The 26899-nt window shown below is 42.1% G+C and overlaps 1 protein-coding gene across 1 annotated transcript in view; it reads right to left on the bottom strand.

Annotated features, from left to right (window-relative positions):
• map2k6 (mitogen-activated protein kinase kinase 6) overlaps positions 1-26899 on the bottom strand; it is a 66642-nt gene that overhangs the window by 15807 nt on the left and 23936 nt on the right. The window contains exon 2 of the mRNA XM_038990641.1: positions 3352-3415. Within this exon, the coding sequence (XP_038846569.1) occupies positions 3352-3415 (64 nt within the window). The remainder of the gene's footprint in view (positions 1-3351; positions 3416-26899) is intronic.

Below are 26899 nucleotides of genomic sequence, written 5' to 3' on the forward strand. Positions count from 1 at the left end.
CCCACAACATGATCTTAGAATATTTCCAGACCTCTGTAATTATTTTAAATAGTTTAAATTGAGTTTTAAAAATGAAACATTTCAACCTTATGCTGCACGGCATTGCTGACCATATATGCTGTCAAATTAAACATTCATTTGGTGACGTGTAGAATACATTTCATTGAAATAAATTCTACTTTCTTTAAAACAAATTAAATTCCAATGATATTCAAATTCAATAATTTAATTGGAATTACAGAGCAATTTGCAACTCAATTCAGAATGGACCCCAACACTGGTATGCATTAATTCATTATGATTTACACATTTCATGTGAATAACTGCATGTAGCCTAAATGTTAATGTAAGAAACTGAGCATTAGTCCACAGTTATCTTCTTTTTGACAGTGAAAATGTGCTCCATCAACAATAATCACTGGGGCATTGCGCCAAATATAACAGTATGTGAACGCATCCAAAAGGTCATCTCTAACTAGCCTCCTCTATCCTCATTAGTCATGGGAAGAGACAGAGTCGTCAGTGACATCTTTAGGATCATTAAGTTGATTTAGCAGCATTGTATCCTGTAATATTAATGTGAAACATACTTAAATCGAAAATCGGTTGCATTCTGCTGTCATATCATACTGTGCTATGATTGGTTAAGACCAACCAGGTCGTGAGGTTATTGCAGTTCATCATGCCCGGAGACACGAACATACCAGCGTAACGTGGTTATTTATGGTTCCACTTGCCACTGCAAAAATGTGTATTTAATGTTTATGTATTTTACTTGGTAGGTTCAAGTCAGACGTCAATAAGGTGTAATGTCATTGGCTGCGCTTACAGATAGGGGGAGATCTCAAACAAATTCTTTCCAGCCCAATAATTATGTGCAGGCAGTAGATCATGTTCTGAAGTGCTGTGTTCTGTTTTCATATTTACGATGTTTACGAGTTCAACACGTACATTAATTGGTGCATAATATACAGTTTGACGTCATTCTAGCCATGCATTTTGATATGATTGCTGTATGAGCGATTAGCTAGCATGCTCTGTTGAAGTCATGGTGGTAGTATTTAGCTCATGATTCATACATGGTGGTTTCTCCTTGCTGCAGATCTATGCTACAGCAGCCATCTTGGTGCATATCAGATCCATGTTACAGCAGCCATCTTGGTGCATGTCAGATCCATGCTACAGCAGCCGTCTTGGTGCATGTCAGATCCATGTTACAGCAGCCATCTTGGTGCAAGTCAGATCCATGCTACAGCAGCCATCTTGGTGCACGTCAGATCCATGCTACAGCAGCCATCTTGGTGCACGTCAGATCCATGCTACAGCAGCCATCTTGGTGCAAGTCAGATTCATGCTACAGCAGCCATCTTGGTGCAAGTCAGATTCATACTACAGCAGCCATCTTGGTGCATTTCACACATCTTATATGCTCAATCTTTGTCTCTTTCGGGTATTCATACATATTGTGTTTTGTATTTTTTTTATAGTTACACTACCGGTCAAAAGTTTTAGAACACCTTTTTATTAATATTTTACTATTTTCTATATTGTAGAATAATAGTGAACACATCAAAACTATGAAATAACACAAATGGAATCATGTAGTAACCAAGAAAATCAAAATATATTTTACATTTGAGAATCTTCAAATAGCCACCCTTTGCCTTGATGACAGCTTTGCACACTCTTGGCATTCTCTCAACCAGCTTCAACTGGAATGCTTTTCCAACAGTCTTGAGGAAGTTCCCTTCAAAAAAAAAAAATGATAGTCCCACTAAGCCCAAACCAGATGGGATGGTGTATCGCTGCAGAATGCTGTGGTAGCCATGCTGGTTAAGTGTGCCTTGAATTGTAAATAAAATCAGACAGTGTCACCAGCAAAGCACCCCCACACCATATTACCTCCTCCTCCATGCTTTACGGTGGGAAACACACATGCGGAGGTCATTCGTTCACAGACACGGCGGTTGGAACCAAAAATCTCCAATTTGAACTCTAGACCAAAGGACAAATTCCCAGCAGTCTAATGTCCATTGCTCGTGTTTCTTGGCCCAAGCAAGTCTCTTCTTATTATTGGTGTCCTTTAGTAGTGGTTTCTTTGCAGCATTTCGACCCTGAAGGCCTGATTCACACAGTCTCCTCTGAACAGTTGATGTTGAGATGTGTTTGTTACTTGAACTCTGTGAATCGTTTATTTAGGCTGCAATTTCTGACACTGTTAACTCTTATGAAGTTATCCTATGCAGCAGAGGTAACTCTGAGTCTTCCATTCCTGTGGTGGTCCTCATGAGAGCCAGTTTCATCATAGCGCTTGATGGTTTTCGCGACTGCACTTGAAGAAACTTTCAAAGTTCTTGAAATGTTCCGGATTGACTGACCTTCATGTCTTAAAGTAATGATGGACTGTTGTTTCAGTTTGCTTATTTGAGCTGTTCTTGCTATAATATGGACTTGGTCTTTTACCAAATAGGGCTATCTCCTGTATACCCCCCTACCATGTCACAACACAACTGATTAGCAAGAAAATAAATTCCATAAATTAACTTTTAAAAAGGCACACCTGTTAATTGAAATGCATTCCAGGTGACTACCTCATGAAGCTGGTTGAGAGAATGCCAAGAGTGTGCAAAGCTGTCATTAAGGCAAAGGGTGGCTATTTGAAGAATCTCAAATATAAAACATATTTACTACATGATTCCATATGTGTTATTTCATAGTTTTTGTCTTCACTATTATTCTACAATGTAGAAAATAGTAAAAATAAAGAAAAACCCTTCAATGAGAAGGTGTTCTAAAACTTTTGACCGGCAGAGTATATTATTGATTTTTCCCCAGTCTGATAATTCTGTGCAGGCGATCCATGCTACAGCAGTCATCTTGGTGCATGTCGCACATCTTATGTGCTCATTCTATGTCAGAGACACTGGGACCAATACGTGACCTTCTTTTACGTTTTACACAACGCAAAAGAGAATACAATCACATCTGTTACGCCAGAGTTTAGTTAATAAAGTATAGCTACATTTTATAAAGATTCTGTCGTCCTGCATTTTATTATTTTGTACAAAGTGTGCAAAACAAGACATTCATATTATCATGTATCATAAAAAACAGGGGAACACGTTATATTAATATATTAAGTTGCTCTTGTACCTTTGTACTCAAGTAACACTGTAATTACACTAGTAACGACATGGTAATACAATTTTGGTACTATTAGGCTACTTTAGTAACCACGTTTTAATTGCATAGTGAGCGTTTTTTGTAATTACACAAGGGGAATAACACAGTGTTGTTGGAATACACAAAGAGTTGTCATATAAAGCAGATAAATACGACTGAAAGTCTTACGCGGCAGCAGCAGGAGGCTGCTCAAACACGTCCTTGGAGAGCGAGAGCACCGGCTTCCTCTTACCTGGAGGGAGACAGAAAGGACAGCAATAAACAACGTGTAGAACAATACAATTATACACACAGACACACACACCTGAAGACAGCAAATCACATTCAACAAAGTTAGAACAGCAGTTTGGATGACCACAATCAATTGTAAACTGGAGTTTCTAAAAATGTTCCTTTAAGTCATCTCAGATGTCCCATCTTGTAGTGTATTTTCCCTTCCAGAGCCCGAGCCCAACACCCGACAGCCAGTCAGACACTTACGGTTGGATGCAATGAGTGACTCCAGATCCTAATTGAGCACAACAAGCCCTGTGACAGCGCGCAGCGAGAGGAGAGGAGATATGTCTGCAGTGGTGGAGCCAGATGGGTTAGACTGCGAGCAGCGAGAGGAGAGGAGATATGTCTGCAGTGGTGGAGCCAGGTGGGTTAGACTGCGAGCAGCGAGAGGAGAGGAGATATGTCTGCAGTGGTGGAGCCAGGTGGGTTAGACTGCGAGCAGCGAGAGGAGAGGAGATATGTCTGCAGCGGTGGAGCCAGGTGGGTTAGACTGCGAGCAGCGAGAGGAGAGGAGATATGTCTGCAGTGGTGGAGCCAGGTAGGTTAGACTGCGAGCAGCGAGAGGAGAGGAGATATGTCTGCAGTGGTGGAGCCAGGTGGGTTAGACTGCGAGCAGCGAGAGGAGAGGAGATATGTCTGCAGTGGTGGAGCCAGGTGGGTTAGAGCTCTCTTCATCTGGAGGTACTGCACTGAGCGTGCAGAGGGTTTAAATGGCACAACGCCACAGTAACAGGGCATTACAGACACTGCTGATGGTGTGACTGGGGCATGAGTGACAGGTTGCCGTCGCCGACAAAGTGTGTGTATGTGTGAGCGTGCACGCGAGCATCTGGTTCACACCTCCCCTGACTGGATGAGGAAGTTAGTGCTTCCACACACAGACCTGGGTTTAACTACCATTTGAAATAATTGCATGTAATTTAGCTGTGCTTGATTGAGCTTGCCTGTTGCAACAGAACCAATATAAAAAGTCCCAACATTGGAAACCCCGCCTGGCAGTCCAGGCAGACTAAAGCAAACGCTGAAAATATTTGAACAATTTCAAATAATATTTAAATCCAGGTCTGCTCACTAAATCCAGGTCTGCTCACACAGCAGGGCTGGGCCACACATCCATGTCACACACTGTAAACAGGTGATGACACCACCTGGCTTTAAGCGCAGTGATTTGACTTGCACCAGGAGGCATACTGTTCATGCTTTGATCGGCAAGTTTTGGAACGTGAGAACATTTAAAAGTAACTGAAGATAAGTACTTGGGAGAATCCCACAGCACACAGCGGTATTTTGCATTGTCAGGTAAACCCACCTGACAATGCAAAGTCTGTGCTATGATGTTGTAGGCTAATGCTCACTGTTGACAGTGCCACTGCAGGTGCACATCTGGTAGGCCATGATGTCTACTCAGTCAATGAACTCACGGGACTAGAATATTTTTTGTTGAAAAAGTTTCACTCAAGTATTGTGAGGAAAACGATCATACAATCCACGATACCATCCATTCCATAACAGCTGGAAACCATACTAACTGAAACCTCACAAATATAAATAAAACACCCACACACAGGGTGTCCTGGTTTGTTAAAACCACAGCCCAGGGTGTGCCACCCCCACCACCTCTCTCTCTGTGCTGCCTCACTGCATGCCTTATGGCTTCCACTTTCCAAAGCAGCTTTGTTGCACCAAAATGTCACTTCGGGTCCCTCCCACACGCATTTACACAGACAACAATAGTAGCCTAAATGAAAACTGACACTATAGTCTTCTAATAAGTCTACATTTGACTACATTTGGACACAGAACAAATGAAACTATCTGCAGGTTTCAGACTGTCAAAATATTCCCTGCTCTATTCAAAACCTGGCATGTGTGTTCAGTGAAACTTGGGCGGCTGAGGTCCGAACAGAGAGCCTTCCTATAACATACCCTGCCAGCCTGAAATGTTCTGAACGCTGCAGATAGAAATAGAATGAATAGAGCTGACACAACTCCCTTTTCTATCTGAGAATCATATCTGTTCTACACGATACATTTCTAACAGTATGTTATGCAACGTTACATCCTTTGGACAAGCTGCTGGCAACTCTCACTGCTATCTTTGCCAAAACAATGAATTGGTGAGTGGTTATTATGGCTAAGTACCAGGCACCAGCTTCCCCAAGCTTTCTCAATGACTATGCATGCCAGGCTGGCAGGGTATACTTCTGGCAGGGTATACTTCAGGCATGCTCTCTCTTTGGTCCTCTGTTTCCTCACTACCTCAAATAATGCATTTTCATAACCCAAACTTCGGCCAAAAATAATATCTGGTTAGTGGTTTTGGTTGAGCACCACCACCAACTTTACCAGGCTTTCACAATGATTGTGCATGGCATGCCATGCTGCTAGGTGATTCAGCAAAACTCCACGGAACTAAGCCTCAGCCTCCAAGTCTCTGGCTCAATGGGATAGGACAAGACACAGCACGCTCTGCTCCATCGAGAAGACAACAGCTTTCAAAGCTTTCATCTCCAGTCCACAGAGGCCAAACATGCAAATCATCACAATGCAGCCAGATACCGCTCCCTGCTGAATGCACGCTGATTTAATATGTAGCATATAGGCTTGCTTTACATTCATTCACACAGATTTGCATGCATGGGAGATAGACATACATGTGCGCAAAGGGAAGTAACTCGTAACGATACAAAAAGACAATGCATGCACTGACATACATGTCAAAGAATTACATGAGCAGAGAGAAACATTTGAATATAGCTCAATCACGCACGCATAGTCAAGATGTCACTAAGTGATTGGAGCAGACCTAGTGTACTTCCCAAATGGCACCCTATTCCCTATATAGTGCACTATGGACCCTGGTCAAAAGTAGTCCACTACAGGTGCCATTTGGGACACAGACCTATGGCAGGCCTGTTTAAACATTAGGATTCTATCAGATCTCTCCAGAGAGGAAAATCACAACAAATGGAACCTGCAGTTGAGCTAGAACAAATATGTCCAGTGATCGTTACTCAGAGAACGAAAGAGAGAAAGGTATAGGATCAATAGATTATATAATTTACAGTGTACAAGGAAAGAATAAGCTAATATGCTGCATTGTCTGTCCTGAGCCAATAAAATATGGTTAGTTTCAAAAACAGGCCTTTAAAAAAAGCTCTTCCTAAGATTACAATTCTGCTCATATATTTTCACATCTGTGAGAGAATTTTGGCAAGTTACAGTATGCAAATACAGATGTGGTTTTTAGTTATTCCATATTATCTTGCAAAATGTAAAATCATATATAAAGTCTCCCCTTTTAGGCTTTTTCTCGCTGATCTCAACATTCAACGCAAGTTTAATTTTACATTGTAGACTAACAAGCTGACAAAACCAGACGCGTTGCATGCGTGAGCGTAGCAAAATAAATGTACACATACAGTACCAGTCAAAAGTTTGGACACACCTACTCAGTACAGGGTTTTCTTTATTTTTACTATTTTCTACATTGTAGAATAATAGTGAAGACATCAAAACTATGAAATAATAGTATATAGAAGATAGCCTTATTTGGTAAAATACCAAATCCATATTATGGCAAGAACAGCTCAAATAAGAAAAGAGAAATGACAGTCCATCATTACTTAAAACATTAACATGAAGGTCAGTCAATCCGAAAAATGTCAAGAAATTTGAACGTTTCTTCAAGTGCAGTTGCAAAAACTCTCAAGCGCTACGATGAAACTGCCTCTCATGAGGACCGCCATAGGAAAGGATAACCCAGAGTTACCTCTGCTGCAGAGGATATGTTCATCATAGTTACCAGCCTCAGAAATAGGCAATAAACTGCACCTCAGATTGCAGCCCAAATAAATGCTTCAGAGTAACAGACACATCAACATCAGCTGTTCAGAGGAGACTGCGTGAATCAGGCCCTCATGGTCGAATTGCAAAGAAACCACTACTAAAGGACACCAATAATAAGAAGCAGTGGACATTAGACCGGTGGAAATCTGTCCTTTGGTCTGATGAGTCCAAATTTGAGATTTTTGGTTCCAACCGCTGTGTCTTTGTGAGACGCAGAGTAGGTGAACGGATGATCTCCGCATGGGTGGTTCCCACTGTGAAGCATGGAGGAGGTGTGATGGTGCTTTTCAGTGATTTATTTAGAATTCAAGGCACACTTAACCAGCATGGCTACCACAGCATTCTGCAGCGATACGGCATCCCATCTGGTCTGCGCTCACTGGGACTATCATTTGTTTTTCAACAGGACAATGATCCAAAACACACCTCCAGGCTGTGTAAGGGCTATTTGACCAAGAAGGAAATTGATGGAGTGCTGTATCAGATGACCTGGCCTCCACAATCACCCAACCTCAACCCAATTGAGATGGTTTGGGATGACTTGGACCGCAAAGTGAAGGAAAAGCAGCCAACAAGTGCTCAGCATATGTGGGAACTCCTTCAAGTCTGTTGGAAAAGCATTCCAGGTGACTACCTCATGAAGCTGGTTGAGAGAATGCCAAGATCGTGCAAAGCTGTCATCAAGGCAAAGGGTGGCTACTTTGAAGAATCTAAAATATATATTTTTTTGTTCAACACTTTTTTGATTACTACATGATTCCATTTGTGTTATTTCATAGTTTTGATGTCTTCACTATTATCCTACAATGTAGAAAATAGTACAAATAAAGAAAAACCCTTGAATGAGTAGGTGTGTCCAAACTTTTGACTGGTACTCTGTTATTCAATAATTTAATCCAAATTGCTTGCATGCATCAACAAGCGTCTGAGTAGCCAGGCGCTAAAATAGAACTTGGTTCTATTTTAGATGCTTGAGTTACTGTAAGTCCAGCCTCTCCCATCTCCTCGTTGGTTTTAGGAGCATGTACCCACTCGGGTGACAGAGACGAATGAAGACCACACCCCACTCCAGTTGGTTGCAGTAATGCACCTTAAAGTTGATTGCCAACGCCATATAAAATCCACAGAAGAAGAAGACTGAACTAGGAGAGATTACGAGAAACTAACAAGGTTTCCCCTTTTATCTGTGGATTAATTTTCTGAGTAGAGAACACACAATTTTGTGTGACTCAAAATGGGTCGATATTCTACAAAGATACAGCAACAAAAAAAAGACCTTGTACATTTCAGGTAAAATAACAACCCAATGTTTATATCCAATGACAAATTAGCTAGTAACAGCAAGCTAGCTAAATGTCCATGAATGTTTCATGTGTTTCGACCTGTCCCCAAATGAATATAGTTGGTTCAGAGTTCTTTTTTATTTCAACTTGCATGTTCTGATCGCATCTGGTGTGGATGGACAAAATCAACATGTGCGCAAAAGCGCACGCACGTGCATGCCCGGTGTAGTCAGCATGTAATTAAAAGCAGTAGTACTGAAGCCAAAGAAATGGCGAAGAAAACAGCCAGTGACCTCTGCCAGAGCGATCTTTGCTGAAACCAAGGCTGCCGGAGACAGTGCTTTGAGCACTGTGAATATAGAGCAAAAGCTTTGTGCAGACAGACAGGCTCATGCCTCACACTGCAGATAATAAACCCAGAGTGGCTTTCATAGCAGGCGGAACCAACCAGCTTGCTTATTCTCCCTCTTCCAAACCCACACTGCCCGGAATCCCAACAATCTTAAGAGGTCCTCAATTAAATTCCAGAGACCCAGAGGAAGATATGAATAAGACATCGGCATGAGGGATGGACGGAGGGAGAGAGGGAAATAGAAATGGGAGGGGGGCAGGCCAGAGCAGAGAACGACAGAGAGAGAGAGGGATGAAAATAACATATCTTGAGCCTGCGGCTGTTATGCCCCTACTGGCCACCCAGGCAGTCTGTGAGATACCCTACACTTCCAAAGTGTTGGTCCCATGTTTCATGAGCTGAAATACAAAATCCCAGAAATGTTCCATATGCACAAAAAGCAAATTTCTCAAAAATGTTTTGTTTAGAACCCCTGTTAGTGAGCATTTCTCCTTTGCCAAGATAATCAATTCACCTGACAGGTGTGGCATATCAAGAAGCTGATTAAACAGCTTGATCATTACATAGGTGCACCTTGTGCTGGGGACAATAAATGGCCACTGTAAAATGTGCAGTTTTGTCACAACACAATGCCACAGGAGTCTCAAGTTTTGGGGGAGCGTGCAATTGGCATGCCGACTGCAGGAATGTCCACCAGAGCTGTTGCCAGATAATTGAATATTAATTTCTCAACCATATAAGCCGCCTCCAACATCGTTTTATAGAATTTGGCAGTGCGTCCAACCGGCCTCACAACCACAGACCACATGTAACCATGCCAGCCCAGGACCTCCACAGCCGGCTTCTTCACCTGAGGGATCGTTTGAGACCAGCCTCCCAGACAGATGATGAAACTGAGGAGTATTTCTGTCTGTAATAAAGCCCTTTTGTGGGGGAAAACAAATTCTGATTGGTTGGGCCTGGTTCCCAAGTGGATGGGCCTATGTCCTCCCAGGCCCACCCATGGCTGCGCCCCTGCCCAGTCATGTGACATCCATAGATTAGTGCCTAATTTATTTATTTCAATTTCCTGATATGAATGAACTAAGTCAAATTGTTGCATTTATATTTTTGTTCAGTATATATCCTTTGGGTTACAGCTGTCATGTTGTGAAGCTCCACTGGGAACCATTTCGTCACCACCAGCAACCACAAGGCTATACGCTTTTTAGACGGTTGAGGTTTACTTAACGATACTCTCGGCGGTGTTGTGTGTGCGTAAGTGTATCAGCTTCAGGTCACTGCAGTGCACAGTCCTGCTTAAGTAGTGGTTAACTAGGGGGCAGCCAACTTCACCACGATGACAACAACATGAGATCACTGCTCAACTATGGGGGGACCGACCAATACATGTGATCTTCATGTCGTATTGTACACCTGTTTTTAACCCTTATCTGCAAGAGTGCGAAGAATGGCCCAAGGCATAGTAAGATCAAGTCGATAACTTAGAAATTAAGTGAAGCACTTGTCTTGAACAGCCATAACAGTTGCTGGTCTGGTAGCAGCCTAACATGAGCTAGCATTATTTACGAGTCCAAGCGTGGCAGCCTGCTAACTCTCTCATAGCAGATTTTCACAGGATTTAGGCCTACTGGGCTGTTTGATTTGGCCAGGCTTCGGCCTGGAGATTTGGCTGGAGGTGAGAGGCTGTTACAGAACAGAAAAAATATATAAAAAATTGGTCCCCGAGATTAGATTAAAAATTATTGACTGCTGGGACCAGGTGACCTGCTATGTTTTATTCAACACACACACACACACACACACACACACACACACACACACACACACACACACACACACACACACACACACACACACACACACACACACACACACACACACACACACACACACACACACACACGGCTGGAGAGAGATCTGTTTACAAAACCCTAACAGGTGTGTTGCTAAAATAAAATCCACCATTCCTCTTAGCTGGGATTCACATAATTCAAGCACTTTTCATTCAAAATTGAGGGGAAAAAAATGCAAGAGTAGCTAAACTAACATTCATAATAATCAGTATTTAAATATGGAACAAAATGTCTATCTGGAATTAATTCAAGTGTATTTACCTCCAGACAGTCTGTCTGTCGCACATCCAGAGGACTGTCACTGTGTGCGTCCCAAACGGCACCATATTCCCTATATAATGCACTACTTTGCAAGAGGAGCGGCATGACATGTTTTCCTTTCTTCCGTGTGCTAGCTGGAGGTTTTATGTAACTGGTAATCAGGCAGGGGACAGCTAAGTGCACATTTGCACATTTAATCCAGCCATGATGACAAGTGCTGTTTTGCCTCCAGCTGAGCCGGGGAGCCAAAGTTCACCCTCTATCCTGATAGGCTGCGTTTACACAGGCAGGCCAATCTTTTTCCACTAAATGTTATTTTGTTCGATTAGATCTTTTTCCAATAATTGGGCAAAAGACCAGAATTGGTCGGCCTGTAATTTCATTAAACACATGACACGGATGTACTAAAAACGGTCCTCCAGTCAAATACACACTGAATAAAAAATAATTTACAAAATTAGGATGGTTGCAGGGAGGGAGCTTATACAAAGAGAAAAGCATGCAAAAGGCGTCAGCCCCACCAATGATGTGTATTGAAAACATTGATTGCTTACTCATGAAACTTCAAGATCACCGTTAAGATTCAGCTGTGAGCCATTGATTTTATTATGTTGGCGTGCTTGACATGCACTAGGAGCACTGCGCTACTGTTGCCATTTGCGTCCCAAATGGCAACCTATTCTCTATGGGCCCTGGTCAAAAGTAGTGCACTATTATAGGGAATAGGGTGGCATTTAAGATGCCCTCCTTCGATTGCCCTTTGAGACCAGGGAAGGAGAAAACAGTGTTCGAGACCTGCTGTGATGGCATGCATCGCGGGGCGGTTACTCCTCGGAGGGTGAACGAAGACAAGCCTGGATTTATGCTCCTCTCATTTTCAGCTGCACGGCACACAGTCCAGTTCACAAAGAGCTCCAGCACACAGAGACCTCAAAGCTTGTTCAGATGAATGTGTCATGTTAGGCCTAACTGTCGTGACTCTTACTGTCCTGATGTATCAAGCTCAATGCACAGATAGGTTACTAATGATGGGTGGGAATCATTAGTTACTAATCGCAATATTATTTTGGCCAATATAATATCGATACTTTGACTCCAAGTATCGATTTTTAGATTTAAAAATAACTCAGGTATTATTCATCCTATAGCTTGTTCTCCATCTTCTTTTAAATAGCGAGCCAACATGTTCTCAGCACTTCTATTTGCATGTCTGATCTGAATTCATTTTCTCATGCTCCCTTGCTCTCTCTCGTCTCTCTACAGAAGACATAGTGAGCAATATGTTTTGAACATAAAATAGCAATAAAATCACAGTTTCGAATTGCAATACATATCGTATCTGCACCTAAGTATCGTGATAATATTGTTTTCGTGAGGTCCCTGGCAATTCCCAGCCCTACTGTGGTGGTCTGTTTTCTAACCTGATTATGTTGTACTTTGTGACTGTGTTAATTTATCTGATGACTATTGTCCTCATAATATATCAAACTATTGTAATGATGCATCAAACTCAATACACATCCAACTATTGTCCTGATGCATCAAGCTCAATACACATCCAACTATTGTCCTGATGCATCAAGCTCAATACACATCCAACTATTGCCCTGATGCATCAAGTTCAATACACTTCCAACTATTGCCCTGATGCATCAAGCTCAATACACATCCAACTATTGTCCTGATGCATCAAGCTCAATACACATCCAACTATTGTCCTGATGCATCAAGCTCAATACACATCCAACTATTGTCCTGATGCATCAAGCTCAATACACATCCAACTATTGCCCTGATGCATCAAGCTCAATACACATCCAACTATTGTCCTGATGCATCAAGTTCAATACACATCCAACTATTGCCCTGATGCATCAAGTTCAATACACATCCAACTATTGTCCTGATGCATCAAGCTCAATACACATCCAACTATTGCCCTGATGCATCAAGCTCAATACACATCCAACTATTGCCCTGATGCATCAAGTTCAATACACATCCAACTATTGCCCTGATGCATCAAGTTCAATACACATCCAACTATTGTCCTGATGCATCAAGTTCAATACACATCCAACTATTGCCCTGATGCATCAAGCTCAATACACATCCAACTATTGTCCTGATGCATCAAGTTCAATACACATCCAACTATTGCCCTGATGCATCAAGCTCGATACACATCCAACTATTGTCCTGATGCATCAAGTTCAATACACATCCAACTATTGTCCTGATGCATCAAACTCGATACACATCCAACTATTGTCCTGATGCATCAAACTCGATACACATCCAACTATTGTCCTGATGCATCAAGCTCAATACACATCCAACTATTGTCCTGATGCATCAAGCTCAATACACATCCAACTATTGCCCTGATGCATCAAGCTCAATACACATCCAACTATTGTCCTGATGCATCAAGCTCAATACACATCCAACTATTGCCCTGATGCATCAAGCTCAATACACATCCAACTATTGTCCTGATGCATCAAGTTCAATACACATCCAACTATTGTCCTGATGCATCAAACTCGATACACATCCAACTATTGTCCTGATGCATCAAGCTCAATACACATCCAACTATTGCCCTGATGCATCAAGCTCAATACACATCCAACTATTGTCCTGATGCATCAAGCTCAATACACATCCAACTATTGCCCTGATGCATCAAGCTCAATACACATCCAACTATTGTCCTGATGCATCAAGTTCAATACACATCCAACTATCGCCCTGATGCATCAAGCTCAATACACATCCAACTATTGTCCTGATGCATCAAGCTCAATACACATCCAACTATTGCCCTGATGCATCAAGCTCAATACACATCCAACTATTGTCCTGATGCATCAAGTTCAATACACATCCAACTATTGTCCTGATGCATCAAGCTCAATACACATCCAACTATTGTCCTGATGCATCAAGCTCAATACACATCCAACTATTGCCCTGATGCATCAAGTTCAATACACATCCAACTATTGCCCTGATGCATCAAGCTCAATACACATCCAACTATTGTCCTGATGCATCAAGTTCAATACACATCCAACTATTGTCCTGATGCATCAAGTTCAATACACATCCAACTATTGTCCTGATGCATCAAGCTCAATACACATCCAACTATTGCCCTGATGCATCAAGTTCAATACACATCCAACTATTGCCCTGATGCATCAAGTTCAATACACATCCAACTATTGTCCTGATGCATCAAGTTCAATACACATCCAACTATTGTCCTGATGCATCAAGTTCAATACACATCCAACTATTGTCCTGATGCATCAAGCTCAATACACATCCAACTATTGTCCTGATGCATCAAGCTCAATACACATCCAACTATTGCCCTGATGCATCAAGCTCAATACACATCCAACTATTGTCCTGATGCATCAAGTTCAATACACATCCAACTATTGTCCTGATGCATCAAACTCGATACACATCCAACTATTGTCCTGATGCATCAAGCTCAATACACATCCAACTATTGCCCTGATGCATCAAGCTCAATACACATCCAACTATTGTCCTGATGCATCAAGTTCAATACACATCCAACTATTGCCCTGATGCATCAAGCTCAATACACATCCAACTATTGTCCTGATGCATCAAGCTCAATACACATCCAACTATTGCCCTGATGCATCAAGCTCAATACACATCCAACTATTGTCCTGATGCATCAAGCTCAATACACATCCAACTATTGCCCTGATGCATCAAGCTCAATACACATCCAACTATTGTCCTGATGCATCAAGCTCAATACACATCCAACTATTGTCCTGATGCATCAAGCTCAATACACATCCAACTATTGTCCTGATGCATCAAGTTCAATACACATCCAACTATTGCCCTGATGCATCAAGCTCAATACACATCCAACTATTGTCCTGATGCATCAAGCTCAATACACATCCAACTATTGCCCTGATGCATCAAGCTCAATACACATCCAACTATTGTCCTGATGCATCAAGTTCAATACACATCCAACTATTGCCCTGATGCATCAAGTTCAATACACATCCAACTATTGCCCTGATGCATCAAGCTCAATACACATCCAACTATTGTCCTGATGCATCAAGTTCAATACACATCCAACTATTGTCCTGATGCATCAAGCTCAATACACATCCAACTATTGTCCTGATGCATCAAGTTCAATACACATCCAACTATTGTCCTGATGCATCAAGCTCAATACACATCCAACTATTGTCCTGATGCATCAAGTTCAATACACATCCAACTATTGCCCTGATGCATCAAGCTCAATACACATCCAACTATTGTCCTGATGCATCAAGTTCAATACACATCCAACTATTGCCCTGATGCATCAAGTTCAATACACATCCAACTATTGTCCTGATGCATCAAGCTCAATACACATCCAACTATTGTCCTGATGCATCAAGTTCAATACACATCCAACTATTGCCCTGATGCATCAAGCTCAATACACATCCAACTATTGTCCTGATGCATCAAGTTCAATACACATCCAACTATTGTCCTGATGCATCAAGCTCAATACACATCCAACTATTGTCCTGATGCATCAAGTTCAATACACATCCAACTATTGTCCTGATGCATCAAGTTCAATACACATCCAACTATTGTCCTGATGCATCAAGTTCAATACACATCCAACTATTGTCCTGATGCATCAAGCTCAATACACATCCAACTATTGTCCTGATGCATCAAGCTCAATACACATCCAACTATTGTCCTGATGCATCAAGCTCAATACACATCCAACTATTGCCCTGATGCATCAAGCTCAATACACATCCAACTATTGCCCTGATGCATCAAGTTCAATACACATCCAACTATTGTCCTGATGCATCAAACTCGATACACATCCAACTATTGCCCTGATGCATCAAGCTCAATACACATCCAACTATTGTCCTGATGCATCAAGCTCAATACACATCCAACTATTGCCCTGATGCATCAAGCTCAATACACATCCAACTATTATCCTGATGCATCAAACTCAATACACAGATGGCTTGGGTGGTGGTCTTATTGTGTTGTAATGTATGGATATTAACCTGAACTATTCCTGCAAACACGCACTGTAGAGCAGTGTTTCCCAACTCCGGTGCTCGAGGACCCCCAACTAGGGCTGGCACCAGGGTTTCCGTTAGCCGCTAATAGCTGGCTTTTGGCCATTTTCTTTTGTTGAAAAGCCCAAAAAATTAATTGGCACCAGCCAATTGTCCAGGAGAATAAATAAAATCCCATATCAAAATAATGCTTTTTAGCCTAATCATTGATAGAAATACCAGTTGATGTAAATATATTTGACCAATCATGCTTATCGGTCTATGGGTTAATTTGCATAGTTTCATGGAATTTCATACAGATACAGAGCCTTTGAGCGCAAAATCTGTCAGACAGCGCTTTTATAAACCAAATCATTGTGCAACAATTTTAAATGCAATCGTGTGTAAAAAAAAAAAAAAATATGTTTTGGGCCACGTTTAAAAAGAGCTTTTTATTTATGTATTTTTATTTCTCAACTGGTAATTGAAGCACGCTTCCCATTCGCCATTCAAATGCATAGGCAACGAAAGGAAGGCTACATCAGCGTGTCACACACCACTTCGCAATGAGCTGAAGGCAGAATGCATTTTGAAAACATTTAGCTACTTAATTGTTTGAAACTTGAACATTTTACGAGGCATGTTTTACATTGCTTCAAAGTAGCCTAGGCAAAAAGCCAACCATATCCCTGGAGGCAATTATTTTATAAAGACAACCATATGCCATTGAAACCAGTAGCCTATTTCTCTCATGTTTGATTGGTTTTCAACTTTCTTTCATTGTCCGGTAGCCAAATGAACATTCGTGCGTAGCCTACTGCCTTGTGCGCTAATAATGTTAAGAAATAATCGTTTATCAACATTTTAAGCAAAACGTTCTGATCTGTTGCATCAAATACTTTAAAAAATATATATTATGTAGCCTAGGCCTACTGGTTGTATGAATTTGGGATCTATCGTCCCACAACTGTCCTAGATTCTGTTTGGGCTATTTCTTTCTCAACAAGCTGACCAATAGAAATAGTTAACTTTTCTACCATGGGGGTAGTAGATTGACTTGGGCGCATAGGGGGCGTGTTCATTAGGCTAGGGGACGCTTTCCCTAAGTAAACTGAATGATATAGCCTAATTAGCCTACTCCGGTCTTTACAGAAATAAATAAAATGATAGGCTACTAAAGCATGATTTGACCACAGAGGATCATTACTTTCCCCTAGTCTTCAAAAAAAATATTTGTGGATTGTTTTAAATTGCATTGCCTACAGTCGGAACGAAAGGCAACATGTGCAATTTGGGCAGCGCGCACTGCAAATACTAAATACATGATTGTTGAGTTGTGACTGTCAGTGAAAAGTAGAGGCCCAGCCAGGAATATCGTAATATTTCTAAATATAATCGCAAGAAAACCTAGTCTGGAAAGCAAATGGCTTTTGCTGTAAAGAGAAGACACTGAAAATACTCTTAATCTGTCTTTTAGTTATACAAATTCTGAACTTAATTTTGTGAACAACAGTAGGCATATAGACAATCTTATTGGCACCAGTTGAGAGCACAGGCCATATCCACAGTGAGTGCGCACTGCACATATTCACTCTTTATCATTGTTGGGTCAGTGCCACTTAAGTTTGTTTCTGGATAATAATTTCCTCCTCCAGTTTAGATGGACGTGACATTCAATGTGTTTCCCCTTCTCAGAGGCTTATTATACGTACAACGTCATTTTTACTGATCTGTTTGTCAGTGTCAGCAGAGTAGGCTACCCTGTAATTTGTCTTATTAAAAAAGATTGTGCTAATGTCGCCAGTCATATAAAGTTTAGTAAAACTGCATGAAATGTGTTTTTCCGGTGAAAAGAAAGAAACGTATGTGATATGGCCTATAGCCCAGGTCTCTACACTATATTCGTTCAGATATGCATTGAACAGTCTTTTTTGCGAACAGTGATTGAGTTATATTGCAAACCTAACTTATGACTATCCAATCTACTCATCACATTATGAATAGTAGACTATCTTACATAAGTCTGCAAATGATGATGCATGGAATGCTTTATTATATAGGTGAATTTTTATGCTGAAAATGTTCTTCCCCAAACTTGAAACTCGTCTTGTCGTCTGAGGAAAGGTAAATATTATGCTAACATCTACAAAGTGTGAGGTAAGGACACAGGTCATTGCATCCTCGACTTACATGTTATGTTAGGATTAATTACACTAATCGAAAAGGGATTTCTGTAATTCTGAGCACGCCCTAATCATGTTGCACACCCAATGGACATGGGTCCAGTAAATTCAAATGCTGCCGGTCAAATGTTCGGTGCCACAATTTCATTACGGAAACACTGGCTGGCACAATTACCATATAAACGACAGTTATGGATGTAGTCATAACCGTTTATTTAAATTGGGGAGGGGCGAACAGCTGACTGAAGGCGGGATGGCCGCATTCATGCGCTTGAGTACGTTTCTACGGCAATATTGACTCAACGTGATGAAACTTTGTTGCTCCTTGCTGAAACAAGCAAGGTGCTGTAGCAAACAAGTCTTAGGTTGCCTGAGCAACGCCACCCGAAATGCAGTAGCAGCAAACAACGCTTGTGGCGAACTAGGTTTGTTTTCAACAGTTTGTTGAACAAACACATTCCATTTGTTAGTTTTTGGCAAAACAAAAAACGGATGCAACAAGAAGAGTAGATATGCTTGCTGCAGCTGAAGCAATTGTGGATGATTATTTTTATTTTGGGCCCGATTCTTTTGAAGCACTGCTTCCCCTACTCGCAGTTGCAATTGATGGGATTGAAGATGAGGTGATCCCGACCTCTCCTTTCGGGCTCACTTTCGGATTGGGAGACCTTCCAGGTAATTTGCATAATGTATCGGATGTATTACGTATGATATGTGCCCCTCTTCAATAACATCTGAACTCTGTCTGATTTCCTTAATAAAATCAATAATAATAAAACAAGCCCAGCCTCAATTATCTAGTTACCTAGAATTGCATCTCATGCAACAGAATTAAAAGCAGAAAAAATGTATATTTCTACAGTGCTTTAGGAAAGTATTCAGACCTCCACATTTTCCACATTTTGTGACATTATAGCCTTATTCTAAAATTGATTAAATAAAAACAATTGCTCATCAATCTACACATAATACCCCATAATGACAAAGCGAAAAAATTGTTTAGAAATGTTTGCAAAACATAAGAAATACCTTAATTACATAAGTATTCAGACACTTTGCTGTGTGACTCAAAATTGAGCTCAGGTGCATCCTGTTTCCATTGATCATCCTTGATTGAAGTACACCTGTGGTAAATTAAATTCATTGGACATGATTTGGAAAGGCACACGCCTGTCTATATAACATCCCACAGTTGACAGTTCATGTCAGAGCAAAAACCAAGTTATTAGGTCGAAAGGAATTTCACGTAAAGCTCCGAAACAGGATGGGGTTTACAAATCAAATCAAAATCAAATCAAATTTTATTTGTCACATACACATGGTTAGCAGATGTTAATGCGAGTGTAGCGAAATGGTTGTGCTTCTAGTTCCGACAATGCAGTAATAACCAACGAGTAATCTAACCTAACAATTCCACAACTACCTTATACACACAAGTGTAAAGGGATAAAGAATATGTACATAAAGATATATGAATGAGTGATGGTACAGAACGGCATAGGCAAGATGCAGTAGATGGTATCGAGTACAGTATATACATATGAGATGAGTAATGTAGGGTATGTAAACATAAAACTGCATAGTTTAAAGTGGCTAGTGATACATGTATTACATAAAGATGGCAAGATGCTGTAGATGATATAGAGTACAGTATATACATATACATTATATTAAGTGGCATTGTTTAAAGTGGCTAGTGTTACATTTTTGATCAATTTCCATCAATTCCATTATTAAAGTGAGCTGGAGTTGAGTCAGTATGTTGGCAGCAGCCACTCGATGTTAGTGGTGGCTGTTTAACAGTCTGATGGCCTTGAGATAGAAGCTGTTTTTCAGTCTCTCGGTCCCTGCTTTGATGCACCTGTACTGACCTCGCCTTCTGAATGACAGCGGGGTGAACAGGCAGTGGCTCGGGTGGTTGTTGTCCTTGATGATCTTTATGGCCTTCCTGTGACATCGGGTGGTGTAGGTGTCCTGGAGGGCAGGTAGTTTGCCCCCAGTGATGCGTTGTGCAGACCTCACTACCCTCTGGAGAGCCTTACGGTTGTGGGCGGAGCAGTTGCCGTACCAGGCGGTGACACAGCCTGACAGGATGCTCTCGATTGTGCATCTGTAGAAGTTTGTGAGTGCTTTTGGTGACAAGCCGAATTTCTTCAGCCTCCTGAGGTTGAAGAGGCGCTGCTGCGCCTTCTTCACAACGCTGTCTGTGTGGGTGGACCAATTCAGTTTGTCCGTGATGTGTACGCCGAGGAACTTAAAACTTACTACCCTCTCCACTACTGTCCCGTCGATGTGGATAGGGGGGTGCTCCCTCTGCTCTTTCCTGAAGTCCACAATCATCTCCTTTGTTTTGTTGACGTTGAGTGTGAGGTTATTTTCCTGACACCACACTCTGAGGGCCCTCACCTCCTCCCTGTAGGCCGTCTCGTCATTGTTGGTAATCAAGCCTACCACTGTAGTGTCGTCCGCAAACTTGATGATTGAGTTGGAGGCGTGCATGGCCACGCAGTCGTGGGTGAACAGGGAGTACAGGAGAGGGCTCAGAACGCACCCTTGTGGGGCCCCAGTGTTGAGGATCAGCGGGGTGGAGATGTTGTTTCCTACCCTCACCACCTGGGGACGGCCCGTCAGGAAGTCCAGTACCCAGTTGCACAGGGCAGGGTCGAGATCCAGGGTCTCGAGCTTGATGACGAGTTTGGAGGGTACTATGGTGTTAAATGCTGAGCTGTAGTCAATGAACAGCATTCTCACATAGGTATTCCTCTTGTCCAGATGGATTAGGGCAGTGTGCAGTGTGGTTGCGATTGCGTCATCTGAGGATCTATTGGGGCGGTAAGCAAATTGGAGTGGGTCTAGGGTGTCAGGTAGGGTGGAGGTGATATGGTCCTTGACTAGTCTCTCAAAGCACTTCATGATGACGGAAGTGAGTGCTACGGGGCGGTAGTCGTTTAGCTCAGTCACCTTAGCTTTCTTGGGAACAGGAACAATGGTGGCCCTCTTGAAGCATGTGGGAACAGCAGACTGGGATAAGGATTGATTGAATATGTCCGTAAACACACCAGCCAGCTGGTCTGCGCATGCTCTGAGGACGCGGCTGGGAATGCCGTCTGGGCCTGCAGCCTTGCGAGGGTTAACACGTTTAAATGTTTTACTCACGTCGGCTGCAGTGAAGGAGTCCGCAGGTTTTGGTAGCGGGCCGTGTCAGTGGCACTGTATTGTCCTCAAAGCGAGCAAAGAAGTTATTTAGTCTGTCTGGGAGCAAGACATCCTGGTCTGCAACGGGGCTGGTTTTCTTTTTGTAATCCGTGATTGACTGTAGACCCTGCCACATACCTCTTGTGTCTGAGCCGTTGAATTGCAACTCTACTTTGTCTCTATACTGACGCTTAGCTTGTTTGATTGCCTTGCGGAGGGAATAGCTACACTGTTTGTATTCGGTCATGTTTCCAGTCACCTTGCCCTGGTTAAAAGCAGTGGTTCGCGCCTTCAGTTATTGCGCGAATGCTGCCATCAATCCACAGTTTCTGGTTTGGGAATGTTTTAATAGTTGTTGTGGGTACGACATCGCCAATGCACTTTCTAATGAACTCGCTCACCGAATCAGCGTATTCGTCAATGTTGTTGTTGGACGCAATGCGGAACATATCCCAATCCACGTGATCGAAGCAGTCTTGAAGCGTGGAATCAGATTGGTCGGACCAGCGTTGAACAGACCTGAGCGTGGGAGCTTCTTGTTTTAGTTTCTGCCTGTAGGCTGGAAGCAACAAAATGGAGTCGTGGTCAGCTTTTCCGAAAGGAGAGCGGGGGAGGGCCTTATATGCGTCGCGGAAGTTAGAATAACAATGATCCAGGGTTTTACCAGCCCTGGTTGCGCAATCGATATGCTGATAGAATTTAGGGAGTCTTGTTTTCAGATTAGCCTTGTTAAAATCCCCAGCTACAATGAATGCAGCCTCAGGATATGTGGTTTCCAGTTTACATGGAGTCAAATGAAGTTCGTTCAGGGCCATCGATGTGTCTGCTTGGGGGGGAATATATACGGCTGTGATTATAATCGAAGAGAATTCCCTTGGTAGATAATGCGGTTGACATTTGATTGTGAGGAATTCTAAGTCAGGTGAGCAGAAGGGTTGAGGCACAGACCGGGAAAATGGTACAAAAAAAATGTCTTCAGCATTGAAGGTCCCCTAGAACACAGCGGCCTCCATCATTCTTAAATGGAAGAAGTTAGGAACCACCAAGAATCTTCCAAACTGAGCAAAAGGAGGAGAAGGGCCTTGGTCAGGGAGGTGGCCAAGAACCCGATGATCACTCTGACAGAAATCCAGAGTAACTCTGTGGAGATGGGAAAACCTTCCAGAAGGACAACCATCTCCGCAGCACTCCACCAATCAGGCATTTATATGGTAGAGTGGCCAGACGGAAGCCACTCCTCAGTAAAATGCACGACAGCCCACTTGGGACTTTGCCAAAAGGCACCTAAAGGAATCTCAGACCATGAGAAACAAGATTCTCTGGTCTGATAAAACCAAGATTGAACCCTTTGGCCTGAATGCCAAGCGTAACGTTGAGGAAACCTGGACCACCCCTATGGTGAAACATGGGTGGCAGCATCATGCTGTGGGGATGTTTTTCAGCGGCAGGGACTGGAAGACTAGTCAGGATTGAAGGAAAGATGAACGAAGCAAAGTACAGAGAGATCATTGATGAAAACCTGCTCCAGAGCGCTCAGGACCTCAGACTGGGGTGAAGGTTCACCTTCCAACAGGACAACGACCATAAGCACACAGCCAAGACAACGCAGGAGTGGCTTCGGGACAAGTATCTGAATGTTTTGAGTGGCCCAGCCAGACCCCGGATTTCTATGGAGAGACCTGAACATAGCTGTGCAGCGACGCTCCCCATCCAACCTGACAGAGCTTGAGAGGATCTGCAGAGAAGAATGGGAGAAACTCCCCAAATACAGGTGTGCCAAGCTTGTATGGTCATACCCAAGAAGACTCAAGGTGCTTCAACAAAGTACTGTGTAAAGGGCCTGAATACTTATGTAAAATGTGATTATATATACATATATAAAAACTATACACTACCGTTCAAAAGTTTGGGGTCACTTAGAAATGTCCTTGTTTTTCAAAGAAAAGCACTTTTTTTGTCCATTAAAATAACATCAAATTGATCAGAAATACAGTGTAGACATTGTTAATGTTGTAAATGACTATTGTAGCTGGAAACGGAAGATTTTTTATGGAATATCTACATAGGGGTACCGAGGACCATTATCAGCAACCATCACTCCTGTGTTCCAATGGCACGTTGTTAGCTAATCCAAGTTTATCATTTTAATAGGCAAATTGATCATTAGAAAGCCCTTTTGCAATTATGTTAGCAAAAACACCAGTCTCAACATCAACAGTGAAGAGGTGACTCCGGGATGCTGGCCTTCTAGGCAAAGTTCCTCTGTCCAGTGTCTTTGCCCATCTTAATCTTGTATTTTTATTGGCCAGTCTGAGATATGGCTTTCTCTTTGCAACTCTGCCTAGAAGGCCAGCATCCCGGAGTCACCTCTTCACTGTTGATGTTGAGACTGGTGTTTTGCAGGTACTATTTAATGAAGCTGCCAGTTGAGGACTTGTGAGGCGTCTGTTTCTCAAACTAGACACTCTAATGTACTTGTCCTCTTGCAGAGTTGTACACCGGGGCCTCCCACTCCTCTTTCTATTCTGGTTAGAGCTAGTTTGCACTGTTCTGTGAAGGGAGTAGTACACAGCATTGTATGACATCTTCAGTTTCTTGTCAATTTCATGCATGGAATAGCCTTCATTTCTCAGAACAAGAATAGACTGACAAGTTTCATAAGAAAGGTCTTTGTTTCTGGCCATTTTGAGCCTGTAATCAAACCCATAAATGCTGATACTCAACTAGTCTAAATAAGGCCAGTTGTATTGCTCCTTTAATCAGAACAACAGTTTTCAGATGTGCTAATATAATTGCAAAGGGGTTTTCTAATGATCAATTAGCCTTTTCCAATGTGCCATTGGAACACAGGAGTGATGGTTGCTGATAAAGGGCCTCTGTACGGCTGTTTTTTTTATTTTTTATTTTATCTGCTATTTCCAGCTACAATAGTCATTTACAACATTAACAATGTCTAAACTGTATTTCTGATCAATTTGATGTTATTTTAAATGGACAAAAAAAACTGTTTTTCTTTCAAAAACAATGACATTTTTAAGTGACCCCAAACTTTTGAAAAGGTAGTGTGTGTGTTTTAATATATATAAATCACACACACACACATTTCTAAAAACCTATTTTTGCTTTGTTATTATGGGGTATTGTGTATAGATTGATGAGGGGGGGAAAACAACACATTTTAGAATAAGGCTGTAACGGGTAAGGCTGTCAAGGGGTCTGAATACTTCCCGAATGCATGGTATATAGCAAAATATAGGCCAATACATGATGTTTCAGTGTCCATATGTAAAAAGTAGGCTAATGATTTACCTATAATTTAATAGGCCTAATTCATTAATTTAGTAACACCATCCTCATAAGTTATACTATTAAAGTACTCTGCACTGTAAACCTATGTAAGCTGCCAGTGGTGGGCCGTCAGGGCCAGCAAGGCCTTCTCTGCTGGCCTAAACATCATCAGAATATATATATTTTTTAAAATATATTTTCCCACAAATATGTATTAAATTATTCCCCAGAGTAAGAATTATACTCTTCATTTCATAGCTTTCCTCTTGGTTGCACTGCTTCCAGCCCCAGGTTGAGATTTGGAGGGCTGGCCTTTATGTTAGATCTTTTATCCAATCATATTCAGCCATCATGTGTTGCCAGGGGTCTAAAATCTGCCCTCAGGCCTTCAGAATCAACAGTGCGGGTGCTTGTAGCTTAAAGTGAATGGAAATGAAAATTTAGTGTCAACCAATCAGCTTTAGAGTTGGCTATTGTACGCCTGCTGGCTGGCTCCAGTGTTACACAGGAGCCAGCTAGCAGGCGTAGTGCGTGCACGTCTTTTGATTGGATTACCAATATTGAGAAGCAGGTCCTATGGGCAGGTCTATGCAGATCCTCAGAACTAGGAAATTTGATTTGAATTTGATTTGAATTTGAATTTGATAAACGAATTAATTTGCGTACGACTAAGCTGTTTTTTCAACCCACAATGGCGGAAGGAGGAGAAGATATCGATTTGGTCGAGGATATAATTATAACGCCATTCTCAAGACGAACTTTTCAAGAAAAGTTAGACATTGTAAGGAGAGGTCGCCCGACGCCGATGCTACAAAGCCTGTCACAGGCGGGAAACGGGTTCGTTCGCCACTTTCAAAGTTCCAACTACGAGCGCTATCAATGGCTCACAGGCTCCGAGAAGCACTGCAAACTGTACTGCTGGGAATGCCTATTATTTGCAAGTGATCGATTTGGTGTTTGGAGCCACACTGGCTTTGCAAACTTGAGTTGTCTAACCAAGGCAGCAACGAGACACCAAAGTACGGCTGGGCACTTACAAGCAATGGTGCTTTTGAAAACTTTTGGGGACACCCGAGTGGATCTACAGCTCAATGAACAATCGCGCAGGGCAACGGAGCTGCACAATGAAAAGGTGAAGAAAAATAGGGAAATATTGAAAAGACTCATTGATTGTGTCATGTTTTTGGGTAAACAGGAACTTTCTTTTAGGGGACACGATGAAAGTGCTGACTCCACAAACAAAGGGAACTACGTGGAGCTTCTTTCTTTTCTTTCTGAAAGCAACACAGATTTACAATACCACCTGTCCACTAACAAAGTGTTCATTGGGACGTCCGGCAAAATACAAAATGACCTAATTTATGCTATTGCTGAAGTGATGGGGGAAGAGATCAAAATGGAGATTAAAAAAGCTCCCTTTGTTGCTGTTATGGTGGACGAGACAACAGATGTGGGAAATGCAGCACAGCTCTCACTCGTCCTGCGTTATGTGGCGGACACAGGAGTCAAGGAGCGATTTATCTGATTTGAAGATGTGACAAGCGGCAAGCGAGCTGATGACATTGCCACTCTTATTTTCCGTTTCTTGGAGGAAAATGAATGTAGTCTGGATAAAGTTGTGGCAGTGTTTTGATGGTGCAGCAGTCATGGCATCTGGACTCAATGGGGTGCAGGCTAAAGTTAAGGAGAGGGCACCGATGGCCTTATTCATTCACTGCTATGCACATCGACTAAATGTAGTACTGACTCAAGGAGCCTCAAAGCTTAAAGAATGCAAGGTCTTCTTTGCCAACCTCAATGGCCTTGCAGCATTTTTCTCACGATCCCCTAAGCGCACGCAACTGCTGGATGACATCTGCAAGCGTCGTCTTCCTAAGGTTGCACCAACGAGGTGGCAATATACATCTAGATTGGTCAATGCAGTCTTTGAAAAGAGAGTTGCCCTAAAGGAGCTGTTTAACCACTTACTGGAACATCATGATGACCATGACGGGGATACTGTGCTTATGGCTGATGGATTTAATGCACGTTTGGATGATTTTGAGTTTTGTTTTTTGCT

This window comes from Salvelinus namaycush, chromosome 4 (assembly GCF_016432855.1).
Source record: "Salvelinus namaycush isolate Seneca chromosome 4, SaNama_1.0, whole genome shotgun sequence".
Taxonomy (NCBI): Eukaryota; Metazoa; Chordata; class Actinopteri; order Salmoniformes; family Salmonidae; genus Salvelinus; species Salvelinus namaycush.